Raw genomic sequence first — 12200 nt, forward strand, 5'->3', positions numbered from 1 at the left:
TTTTTAAAATCATTCGCTAATGTTTCATTTTACTGACTGATTTGACGCCCGTCGATAATATTGATTGCTAAAAACGTGTTTTCTTGTAGTGGCCTTTGATCGTATGGGTAACTTTAAATTTTCAAAGACAAAATAGATGTATCTTTTTTATTTCTTACTATTAATCAAAGAAGTATTTATAAATCATGTATAGGCTTTTTTTTTTCTTCCTAATTTTTTAATTGTTCTTGTCAAGTATATGAAGATTACATATTCTTAAAAAAAGATTCTCAAAAATTGTGTTTTTTTAAGTAATTATATGTTGCCAATACACATACCTATAGTAGTTGCATATTTATCTATAAAATGTAAAGATCTTTACTTACTTTATAAAGTTAACTATGACAATTATTATTGATTTATTGTATATAATAATTTCCTAAAAAATAAAGTCTTATAAAAGGATTTTTTTTTTTTAAAAAAAAAAAAAAAAAACTAAAGACACAAACCTGTGTCATTTCTAGTGTGTCTTTTAGTATATAGTTATTGATTGATAGATTATTATCGTGCATAATATCTGAAGTGTGTGATTTTAGGACAAGTATTACCCATATAGATACAATGGGACAAAAAAATTAGAGACAAAAGGAGTAATTGGACATATTATTAAAAAAAAAAAATAGTGCTGCAAAATAACTTAAGGACCTAGAAAATATTGCATTAAGATATATATATACTTATAGGGGAGGGATCCGGTAAGAACCCCTCCTTATATAAGAACCCTAGTTATATAAGAACCAATCTCAGCCGTAGGATTAAGGTAATTTAGACGGTTAAGATTAAAACACGTATTTTTCCTCATACCCCCTACGGCCCTACCACCCGATCAAAATTTACTCTCTCCTCTAACTTTCTCTCTCTTCGTGCTCATCTCATTCTCTTTTGCAAACCCCCAAAAATCTCCATAGAAATTGCAATTTGAAGGATTTTCGACTCAGGTATGTTTTTTTTTCGATTTTGTTCAAATTTCCATGAACTTAGCATGTTGTTCAAGTAGATTTTGCGATTTTTTGGTTTGCTTTTTGCGATTTTATGTTTTCCGATTTTTTGATTTGATTTTGCGTTTTTTTTTTTCGATTTTGTTCAAATTTCCATGAACTTAGCATGTTGTTCAAGTACATTTTGCGATTTATTGTTTTGATTTTTGCGATTTTATGTTTTCCGACTATTTGATTTGATTTTGCGATTTCGTGATTTGATATTTGCGTTTTTATGTTTTTTTAGTTCGATTTTTCGATGATTTTTTCGATTTTAATGGTTTTTCTGTTTTCGATTTTTATGGTTTTTTTTATTTGTTTTTGATATTTCGTGAGTTGATATTTGCGTTTTTTTTAAAATGTCTGGTAAATGCTCGATTTCGTTAGTAAGCGAAATTATAGCTATGAATATGAATGTCCAGTATTTCTTAAAATCACTGTTTTTTTTCTTGTTGATGGATATGTATCTGGTATTTGTTGTTGATGGATATGTGTGATAACACTCTTCCGTCAATGTTATTTAATGGCTTGAAATCGACTTTGAGTTTGATGAGTAGTGAGTCTGAGTCATCTTTTGGATTACCAATGGACACAATACGAGTGACCGGGATTGCTGTACATGTTGCCTTGATTTGGTGGCTATTGTTGTCATTGAGAGGAGAAGCCATGTTTGTATGAAGATTTTGTTGCATATGGTGGTATGGATGGTGGCTATTGTTGTCATATGGTGGTATGAAGATTAATGAGCAAGCATAGCTTGAACAACTTGGCATTACTTATTCTGCTTGCATCAATTAGTCATGTCTAAAAACAAATCTGGCTTATTCTCTATGTTCTATTTTTTCTTATTTTTCTGGATCTATAGTTCGAATTTAGTGTTCGATTTTTGCTGATTTTTTCGATAGCGGCTAGCCTGGCTAACCTAAAAGAACAATGCATATAGTACTTCGTAGAGTAAATAAAAACTGTAAAAGTATAAAACCCTCTCCCACTACACCAAAAATGTGGGCTCTGACCCTCTAAGTCCTTACAGTACTTAGTATTACATAATCTATTAATTTAGTAGGATTTGGTTTTTAGCTATAAAATGGACAAAATAACAGAGAAGCCTGAGAAGATGAAATTACATTTACATGGGATTTGATTTAATAATGTAAAACATTTGTCAGATGTCAGACTGAAGATTAATTAGTTCTGAAAGGTTTTGCAGAACAATCAGATATAGTGTACAATATAAAATTCTGTCATGCCCAATTCACAAACTTTTTTTCAAAATTGGTGATGTTGGTGCGATTGCCCCTGTTTGTAGGGGTTGTAGTGTGGTGGTTGATTTATGCAGCAGCAGCTAATTGGTTAGGGGTTGTTGGTAGTGAACTTGTGATTGCAGGGCTGAAAATAAACTTTAGAACATAGGTAGAAAAATTTGGAACATAGGAAAAAATTATAACATAGGTTGAAATAATTTAGAACATGGGCTGAAAATAAACTCAATCAAACCTTATCATGTTTCTGTTTCATTTGTCTTTTAAATTTCTAGTTTACTCATTCTATTTTGGGTTTTTCACTCTCCAGCATGTTCTAAACTCTTTTTTAGCATGTTCTAAACTATTTTTCAGCATATTTTAAATTATTCCTATGTTCAAAAATATAATAATAATGTTGGAATGTTACTAATGTTTTTTATTTCTTAAAATTGCAGCAAAATGCAAGGCCAAAATGAAGCAAAATCAGAAGGAGGAGTTACTAATATACAAGAAGAAGAAATTACTTATGTAAGAAAAAGGTAACTAAACTAATGTTCTAAACTTTACCTATTATGTTTTAAATTTTGTTCTAAAGTTTTCCAATATGTTCTAAAGTTTTCCCTTAAGTTCTAAAGATTTGTATTATGTTCTAAAGTTTTCCATTATGTTCTAAAGTTTTCCATTATGTTCTAAAATTTTCTCTTATGTTCTGAAGATTTGTATTATGTTCTAATATGTATCCATTATAGTTTATGTTCATCTTATCCCTTTATATTTGCACTCTATTTAATGTTAGTTGTATTCTAATTATTTTTAATTGTTTTTAAAGGAAAGTTGAAAACGTTGAAGCGGAAGTAATTGATAGATCGGAATTTGAGAAGCATATTGAAAGTAAAAGTGTTGCTATAAGACATAGAAAACTTCCAACAAGGCTTCAACCACCTCGAAAATTGCAAAAAAAGGAAGGAAGAGAAAAAGATCAAGAAGAAGGAAAAGATCAAAAAGAAGAAGAGGGTAATAATGTAGAGGATGATGACAAGAATAATGATAGTAAAGATGATGGTGAGGATGATAATAAGGGTGATGTAAAGATGAAAGAGAAAGATGAAAAAGAGGAGATGGAAGATGATAGTGAGGAGGAACAAAAAATCAATAAAAAAAATCAAACTCAGGTAATAATACTCTTTAATCTTTACAATCTTTATTTTTATGTTCTAAAGTGCACGCTTATGTTCTAATTTTGCTTATCTATGTTCTAACTATGTTTATCTATTCATGGTGAGGATGTGAAGAAGAAGAAAAGAAAGATTGAAAAAGAAGAAGATGGTGAGGATGTCCAAGTAGTAGAAGCTAATGAGCAAGATAAACTAGTTAAGAGGCAACCTTATCAAAGAGTACCTCCTACTCAATTCATGAAGGATGTGTTGATAAATCTTTCGGAAAAACAAAAGCAAGCTATTCGGAACATTGGTTTTGGAGGCTTTTTGGAATTGGATTTACCAATCCATATTAATTCTACGTAAGTAGTAGAATGTTATGTTCTAAAATCATATTCTAAAATCATAAGTATTATCAATGTTATGTTCAAAATTATGATTTGTCATGTTTGAATTGCTATACACTAATGTTCTAAATTATAAGATTATGTTCTAAATTAGTTATGCTCTAAATTTTGTGCATATGTTCTAAATAATATGATTATGTTCGAAATTAGCTATGTTCTAAATTATGTGCATATGTTCTAAATTGTATGATTATGTTCTACATTATGTGCATATGTTCTAAATAATATGATTATGTTGTAAATTACTTATGTTTTAAAGTTACTTCTTGTATTCTAAAATTATGAACTCTCATGTTTGAATTGCTATACACTAATGTTCTAAATTAATTTTTTGTTATGTTCTAATGTATGTTTATTATGTTCTAAAATAGACTTTTTTTATTATATAATGTTCTAAATTATGTTCAAAAGTTTAAATATTATACTAAATGTTTTAATCTTCTATGTTCTAAAGATTGACTATTATATTCTAAATATAGCTGTATTGTGCTTTAAATCTTACATTTTTCATTATAATTCTAGGTTGACAGAAAACTTGGTTACGAATTTTGACACGGAGAGATGTTGTTTGATGTTACCAAAGAGAAAACAAGAAATCTTTTTGGAGGCAATTGATGTTCATTTGGCTTATGGGTTGCCATTGGGAGGCAAAAGGATTGAGCAACCAAATGATGAGTCAAATCTGAAATGGAGCAAGTTTCTAAAAGCTTGGAGAAGCAAGTTTGGCCTCAAAAAAGTATGATGATATAATGTGGTTATGTTTTAAATTTTATGTTCTAAAGTATGAATTTTATGTTATAAATTGTATGTTTTAAAGTGCTTTGCTTATGTTCTAAAGTGTTTTTTGCTTTAAAATAGATCTATTATCTCCATAGGTTTTAATTTATATGTTTTTTTTTACCTCTAAAAGGGAAGTCCAACCAACAAGAGATTGATTGACAGAATTCAAGAATTGAAGAAGGAAAAATCAGTTTCTGATGAATTTCTTTGGAACTTTGTGGTATGTGTTGTCAATTGTTGCATTCGATCAACAAACAACCCACAACTATACATTAAATTCTTGTATAGTTGTATGGATGTAAAGAAAATTGCTGAATTGGATTGGTGCACATTTGTGATTGAGCACTTGAAAGATTCTGTAAGTGTATGGAAGAAGGGAAATTCTTACTTTACAGGTCCTTTACCTTTTCTAATGGTAAGTTTTAAATTCTTACCATTATGTATATATATTATTCTTGTTATGTTGAAAATGTGTGAAAAATATTCTAATTAATTCTTAACATGTACTAAATAGGTATTCTATTTTGATCGTCTACAAAGAGGAGGGTTAGAAAAACCAAGAAAATGTCCACTAATTTCGGTGTGGACAAAGGAAAGGATTCAAGTGAGATATAAGTTTGAAAAAGATCATGGATTTGGATATGGAAAACTCTTGGAAAGAATGGAATCAATTGTGGTATGATATTTGTATATGTTTATGTTTAAACACTACACTTTATGTTGTTGTTTTCTAAATTTTATAATTTATATACTAGAAGGCACCAAAAGGAAAAAAGAAACAACCAAAACAAAAGGAAAAAGAGAAGAGAATGGAAAAATCATCAATAGGTTCTAGTTCTACAACTTCTCGAAATGACATGATGGTATGATTTAGTTTATATTGTAAATTATATTTTATGCTCCATTTAATCCTTTTCTGTTAAATTATCCATGTTATGTCCTTTATGTTCTAAAATATTTTTGTGTTCTAATGAAGGGCTTTTTGAGCAAATTTGGAGATTTGGCAAAAACACTTGCCTCGAATGTTAAAGAGATGTATGGCATGTTAGAACAAGCAAAAGATCTTTTTGTTGAGGAAGAAACAACAGGAAAAATGCAACATCTCATAGACAACATATGGTGCAAGTACATAACAAAGGTATTATAATTATGTTCTAAAGTATTTTCTGGTTGTGTTCTAAAGTATTTTCAGCTTATGTTCTAAAGTATAATAAATTTATATAAATATTATGCATATTATGTTCTAAATTATAATTTCTTATTTTATAGACATTCGTGAACCAAGAAGAAAAGAAAAGCCCTTCTATACTCAGCCAAGATCAACATGTCTTCGATGAACCGGCATTTATTGAAGAATTGGATATGGTTATGGATAAGGCATGGAAGAAATTCGAGGAAACAAGGTCACCAAAGTCACCGACAGTTGGTAATTTCACATGTACATGCTTAATTTCCAAATTATACTTATGTTCTATATTAGATGCTTATGTTTTAAAGTACTTTTTTATGTTCTAAAACATGCGCTTAAATCACATGCTTATGTTCTAAATTATATGATTATGTTCTAAATTAGTTATGTTCTAAATTAGTTATGTACTAAATTAGTTATGTTCTAATTGTTAAGCAGATTTGAGATCAAAGGAAAAGGAAAAAGATAAGAACAAAGAAGAGAGAAATGAAGAGAATAAAGACAAAAACTTGTTGATTCCCTCACCAGTAGTTGGTAATTTCACATTATTTTCAAATTCATTTTTTATGTACTAATATTTACTAGATATGTTCTAATATTACTTCTTATGCTCTAAATTTTTTCTGGTTATGCTTTAAAGTTAATTCTTAATTTTTTATATTCTAACTATTTCTAGGTTGTCTCCTAATTGTATATATTTCTTATGTTCTAAAGTTACTTTTTATTTTCTAATTATTTTTTGCTATTTGCTATAATACTTAATTTTTATGGTGTAATTGCTATGAAGATTTGGGATCAAAAGAAGAAGAAAAAGAGCAGTACAGAAAAGAGAGAAACGAGGAGGAAAAAATTGAGAAGAAAGAGAAAAGGAATGAGGAGTCACCAAAAACCCCAATTCCTCCAAAAAAGAAGCAACCTTTTGATATAACTCCTCCAAGTTTCAAGTTATTGACCCCCTCACCAGCAGTTGGTAGTTTTACATTATTTTCAAACTTTTTTCTTTTGAAATAATATTACTAGATTTGTTTTAAAATTACTTCTTATGTTATAAATTTTTTCTGTTATGTTCTAAAGTTATTTCTGATGTTCTAAATTTTTTCTAAATCAGATGCTTATGTTTTAAACTACTTTCTTATGTTCTAAATTATGTGCATATGCTCTAAATTATATGATTATGTGCTAAATTATGTGCATATGCTCTAATAATATGATTATGTTCTAAATTATGTGCATATGTTCTAAATAATATGATTATGTTCTAAATTAGTTATGCTCTAAATTATGTGCATATTTTCTAAATAATATGATTATGTTTGAAATTAGTTATGCTCTAAATTATGTGCATATGTTCTAAATTGTATGATTATGTTCTAAATTATGTGCATATGTTCTAAATAATATAATTATGTTGTAAATTAGTTATGTTCTAAAGTTACTTCTTGTGTTCTAAATTTTTCTGGTTATATTCTAGTTATTTCTAATGTTCTAAATTTTTTCCAACTATTTCTATGTTGTGTCCTTATTGTTTCTACTTATGGTTTGATGTCCCAGAAAATCAAGAAGATAATGAAGCAGAACTCACTTACGAAGAAGTGACAGCAAATGTTCTAAATTGTGCTTTTCTAAATCCAGATCATCCACCTACATTGGATGAAGAGGAGAAGCAAGAAGAGGAAAAAGAGGAGAAGAAAGAAGAGGAAAAAGAGGAGAAGAAAGAAGAGGAAAAAGAGGAGAAGAAAGAAGAAAAGGAGAAGAAGAAAGAAGAGGAAAAAGAAGAGAAGCAAGAGGAGAAGAAAGAAGAAAAGGGGAAGAAGAAAGAGGAGGAAAAAAAGGAGATCCAAGAGGAGAAGAGAGAAGAAAAGGGGAAGAAGAAAAAGGAGGAAAAAGAGGAGATCCAAGAGGAGAAGAGAGAAGAAAAGGGGAAGAAGAAAAAGGAGGAAAAAGAGGAGAATCAAGAGGAGAAGAAAGAAAATGAAGGAAGCAAGAATGAAGAGAAGAACAAAGAAGAAAAAAATGAGAACAAGAAAGGGTAATCATTTTGTAAACTTTAAAACAAATGTTGGTTATGGTTTAGTTAAATTTTAATTTAGAACTTGGTAATAATAAATTTTGGTTTGATTTGGTTATGGTTTTTGTTATCAATAAATTTTCGTTTGATTTAGTTATGGTTTTTGTTATCTATGTGATATTTTTTAATTGAATTAAGTAGGAAACAAGGAGAAGAAAAAGGAGAAGAAAAGACACGGAAAAAAAGAGGAAAGGATAAGCTTCCAATGTACTTGCGTTCACCTTTCATGGTTGAACATGAAAAACTTTTCAAGAATGTGGACAATAGAAAGGTAGCTGAGTATGCGTTTGCTCAAGGAGATAATAAGTAAGACTTTAAAACTTTAAAATTATATGCTTATGTTCTAAGCTATATGCTTATATTCTAAGCTATATGCTTATGATCTAAGCTATAAATTATGTTCTAAACTTCATTCTTATGTTCTAAACTGCGTGTTCTAAGCTACGAGATTATGTTATAAAGTACATGTGTAAAACTATATGCTTATGTTCTAAAATAGGTACTTATGTTCTAAACTATATTCTTATGTTTTAAATTATGTGTTTATGTTCTAAACTACATGCTTATGTTCTAAACTACATGCTTATGTTCTGATTTTATTGTTCTGATTTTAGGGAGCTTTTGTATGCTGAAAACATGGGGACAACGATTACGAGAGATGAGATTCATAGTCTCATAGAAGATAAGCACATGTTGAACAATGTTGTGGATGCTTATGTTTGCCTATTGAATTTTGAAAATAAAAGACGTGGTGTAGACAAGAAGAGTAGATTCTTTTTCAGTACTGAATGCTATGTATGTTTTCGAACTTAAAATTATAACTATGTTCTAAGAGTAGATTCTTTTTGTTTCTCATATAGATTATACTATGCACCTATGTTCTAATTACTTATGTTTTAATTTCTTTTTCTTTTTCAGCTCATACGTTGTACAGAAAAATACTTCAAATCAAATGAAAGGCAAGATGATAGAATGAAGGCTTTGTTTGATAGAATGCAACAAGAAATGACAACGACCGAAGTAACAAGCTTCAAAAGCATTCAATTGGTAATTTGGTATCTTATTATGTTGTACTTTTTTCTTATTATATGTTCTAATTATTGGTTTTGTTTATGTTCTAATTATTTTTATCTATGTTTTAAAGTATCTACTTATGTTCTAAACTACTTATTTATCTTCTAAACTACTTACTTATGTTCTAAACTACATGTTATAAAAATTATATGCTTGTGTTCTAATCTATATGCTTATGTTCTAAAATGCATGCTTATGTTCTAATTTTGCTTATCTATGTTCTAATTCTGTTTATCTATTAGGTTTTCTTCCCGGTCGTTTTACTAGATCACTACTATTTGCTGTGTGTCAACTTTGTGGAAGGAACATTTGATTTGATTGACAACAGATTTCTTCCACCAAATATTCCTTTTCACAATAAATATGGAAATTACCATAGATTAATGGTAAGACATCAAGTTTACATTTTTTTAATTATACTTTTGTTCTAACTTTTGCCTTATATGTTCTACAGTTTTTCTTTATGTTCTAAAGTTTACCTTATATGTTCTAAAGTTTATCCAATTTTTCAGTTGAATGCATTTGCTGATTTCGTTCACTCAATTGACTCAAATATAAAGAGTGACTTTGTATCCTCCTTCAAAACAAGAAACTTGAGTATGTCATGGAAGAGCAATAAGAACAAACATGATTGTGGAGTGTTCCTGTTGAAGCACATGGAAACATATGAAGGAGAATCTGTAAAACAATGGAATTCGGGACTAGAATTAGACAATGTAAGTTTAAAACATAAGATACATGTTTTAAATTAGTTTCGTTTATGGTTTTGGTGTTATGGTTTTAGTGTTGTGGTTTGGTTTGGTTATTGTTTAGATATATTATGGTTTATTATATTTATTTATACTTATATGCTAAATTATATTCATGTTCTAAATTATATGCTTATGTTCTAAAGTATTTCTGTTTATGTTCTAAAAGTTACTCTTTTTTTTTTTTTGCAGTTTGACCAAATGTTTATGTTTATGTTCTAAAAGTTACTCTTTTTTTTTTTTTTGCAGTTTGACCAAATGAAAAAATTAAGAGTGGAGTATTGTGGGAAGATAATAACAGCAGAAGTAAATGAAGAACAGAACAAAGTGATTAGGAGATCAAAAAAGTGGTCAAAGGAGAACAAAATGGATATATGATTGTTAAGATCTTAAGTTTATATTTGTAGAGAGATATTTGCAAAGAATATAACGGTAATTTTTTATGTTCTATGTATTTACCTGTTACAAGAAATATATTGTTGAATCATATTAAATGCTAAAATTTTAATATAAAATATATCATATAAACTTATATGCTAAATTATATTCATGTTCTAAATTATATGGGTATGTTCTAAAGTATTTTTGATTATGTTTTAATAATTATATGCTTATAAAGTTAGGATATTAGAATATATTATTATATATTAATTTTGACTTAAAACTTAAAGTGTAGAACATTAGAACATAAGAAAATTAAAAAAAAGTAACAAGAAATGACAACAGCCAAAGTAACAAGATTCCAAAGCATTCAATTGGTAACTTGATTCTAATTATATCTTATTATGTTGTACTTTTTTCTTATTACATGTCCAAATTATTGATTTTGCTAATCTTCTAATTATTTTTATCTATGTTCTAAAGTATTTGCTTATGTTCTAAACTGGCTGCTTCTAATCCATTACTTTTGCTTTATTTTTCCTTTTGAATACAATGCATACACTCTTTAGTGCATATCTAAGAAGGCATATGTAAATCAATGTTAAGAAACTTGAATAAATAAAAGTTGATTAAAGCAAGATTCAACTAAATGTTGTTTAATAAAGGTATCTAAAATGCTTGTACTATCATTACTCGTAGTTCAAATTGACTTAATAAAACAACTTATAATTACGAAAAGGGGGGAAGATGAAAAGACAGGAGATGTTATAAAACATTATAATCAACTTTAATTAACATAAAAATTGATAAGAAAAACACTAGTAGAGATACTCTGAATAATAATTGGACAAAAAAGAAATAAAAATATATTGTTTCTAAAAGTAAATAAATTGAGTTCTTATATTTTAAGAATTATATGAATAATATTTTTTTAATTATACTTTTGTTCTAACTTTTGCCTTATATGTTCTACAGTTTTTCTTTATGTTCTAAAGTTTACCTTATATGTTCTAAAGTTTATCCAATTTTTCAGTTGAATGCATTTGCTGATTTCGTTCACTCAATTGACTCAAATATAAAGAGTGACTTTGTATCCTCCTTCAAAACAAGAAACTTGAGTATGTCATGGAAGAGCAATAAGAACAAACATGATTGTGGAGTGTTCCTGTTGAAGCACATGGAAACATATGAAGGAGAATCTGTAAAACAATGGAATTCGGGACTAGAATTAGACAATGTAAGTTTAAAACATAAGATACATGTTTTAAATTAGTTTCGTTTATGGTTTTGGTGTTATGGTTTTAGTGTTGTGGTTTGGTTTGGTTATTGTTTAGATATATTATGGTTTATTATATTTATTTATACTTATATGCTAAATTATATTCATGTTCTAAATTATATGCTTATGTTCTAAAGTATTTCTGTTTATGTTCTAAAAGTTACTCTTTTTTTTTTTTTTGCAGTTTGACCAAATGTTTATGTTTATGTTCTAAAAGTTACTCTTTTTTTTTTTTTTTGCAGTTTGACCAAATGAAAAAATTAAGAGTGGAGTATTGTGGGAAGATAATAACAGCAGAAGTAAATGAAGAACGGAACAAAGTGATTAGGAGATCAAAAAAGTGGTCAAAGGAGAACAAAATGGATATATGATTGTTAAGATCTTAAGTTTATATTTGTAGAGAGATATTTGCAAAGAATATAACGGTAATTTTTTATGTTCTATGTATTTACCTGTTACAAGAAATATATTGTTGAATCATATTAAATGCTAAAATTTTAATATAAAATATATCATATAAACTTATATGCTAAATTATATTCATGTTCTAAATTATATGGGTATGTTCTAAAGTATTTTTGATTATGTTTTAATAATTATATGCTTATAAAGTTAGGATATTAGAATATATTATTATATATTAATTTTGACTTAAAACTTAAAGTGTAGAACATTAGAACATAAGAAAATTAAAAAAAAGTAACAAGAAATGACAACAGCCAAAGTAACAAGATTCCAAAGCATTCAATTGGTAACTTGATTCTAATTATATCTTATTATGTTGTACTTTTTTCTTATTACATGTCCAAATTATTGATTTTGCTAATCTTCTAATTATTTTTATCTATGTTCTAAA

The 12200-nt window shown here is 27.9% G+C and overlaps 2 protein-coding genes and 1 long non-coding RNA gene across 3 annotated transcripts; all 3 read left to right on the top strand.

Annotated features, from left to right (window-relative positions):
• The first annotated feature begins 628 nt into the window (after nucleotides 1-628).
• Nucleotides 629-5751, top strand: LOC110734089 (putative pre-mRNA-splicing factor ATP-dependent RNA helicase DHX16). Its single transcript, XM_021914148.1, has 9 exons — nucleotides 629-977; nucleotides 2716-2799; nucleotides 3090-3432; nucleotides 3553-3779; nucleotides 4347-4560; nucleotides 4735-5019; nucleotides 5119-5280; nucleotides 5360-5467; nucleotides 5581-5751. The coding sequence occupies exons 2-9, from the start codon at nucleotides 2720-2722 to the stop codon at nucleotides 5749-5751; spliced, it is 1590 nt and encodes a 529-aa protein (XP_021769840.1). The 5' UTR covers nucleotides 629-977; nucleotides 2716-2719.
• A 500-nt stretch (nucleotides 5752-6251) lies between these two features.
• Nucleotides 6252-7517, top strand: LOC110733992. Its single transcript, XR_002513733.1, has 3 exons — nucleotides 6252-6327; nucleotides 6581-6763; nucleotides 7345-7517. It is a non-coding gene; the product is annotated as an uncharacterized LOC110733992 (long non-coding RNA).
• A 251-nt stretch (nucleotides 7518-7768) lies between these two features.
• LOC110734042 lies at nucleotides 7769-10998 on the top strand. Its single transcript, XM_021914103.1, has 7 exons — nucleotides 7769-7822; nucleotides 8003-8167; nucleotides 8476-8656; nucleotides 8780-8908; nucleotides 9178-9321; nucleotides 9448-9651; nucleotides 9934-10998. Exons 2-7 carry the CDS (start codon nucleotides 8067-8069, stop codon nucleotides 10060-10062), a joined length of 888 nt encoding a protein of 295 aa, XP_021769795.1. The 5' UTR covers nucleotides 7769-7822; nucleotides 8003-8066; the 3' UTR covers nucleotides 10063-10998.
• Nucleotides 10999-12200: the final 1202 nt, after the last annotated feature.

The sequence above is a fragment of the Chenopodium quinoa genome, unplaced genomic scaffold (assembly GCF_001683475.1).
Source record: "Chenopodium quinoa cultivar QQ74 unplaced genomic scaffold, ASM168347v1, whole genome shotgun sequence".
In the NCBI taxonomy this organism is placed as follows: Eukaryota; Viridiplantae; Streptophyta; class Magnoliopsida; order Caryophyllales; family Amaranthaceae; genus Chenopodium; species Chenopodium quinoa.

Bases quoted from the DNA above. Each gene is read 5' to 3' on its own strand.
- LOC110734089 (XM_021914148.1), top strand. From the start codon at position 2,720: ATGCAAGGCCAAAATGAAGCAAAATCAGAAGGAGGAGTTACTAATATA. The intron at 2,800-3,089 runs GTAACTAAACTA...TTGTTTTTAAAG, and splicing joins ATTACTTATGTAAGAAAAAG to GAAAGTTGAAAACGTTGAAG. The intron at 3,433-3,552 runs GTAATAATACTC...GAGGATGTGAAG, and splicing joins ATAAAAAAAATCAAACTCAG to AAGAAGAAAAGAAAGATTGA.
- LOC110734042 (XM_021914103.1), top strand. From the start codon at position 8,067: ATGTACTTGCGTTCACCTTTCATGGTTGAACATGAAAAACTTTTCAAG. The intron at 8,168-8,475 runs GTAAGACTTTAA...TTCTGATTTTAG, and splicing joins TTTGCTCAAGGAGATAATAA to GGAGCTTTTGTATGCTGAAA. The intron at 9,322-9,447 runs GTAAGACATCAA...CCAATTTTTCAG, and splicing joins GAAATTACCATAGATTAATG to TTGAATGCATTTGCTGATTT.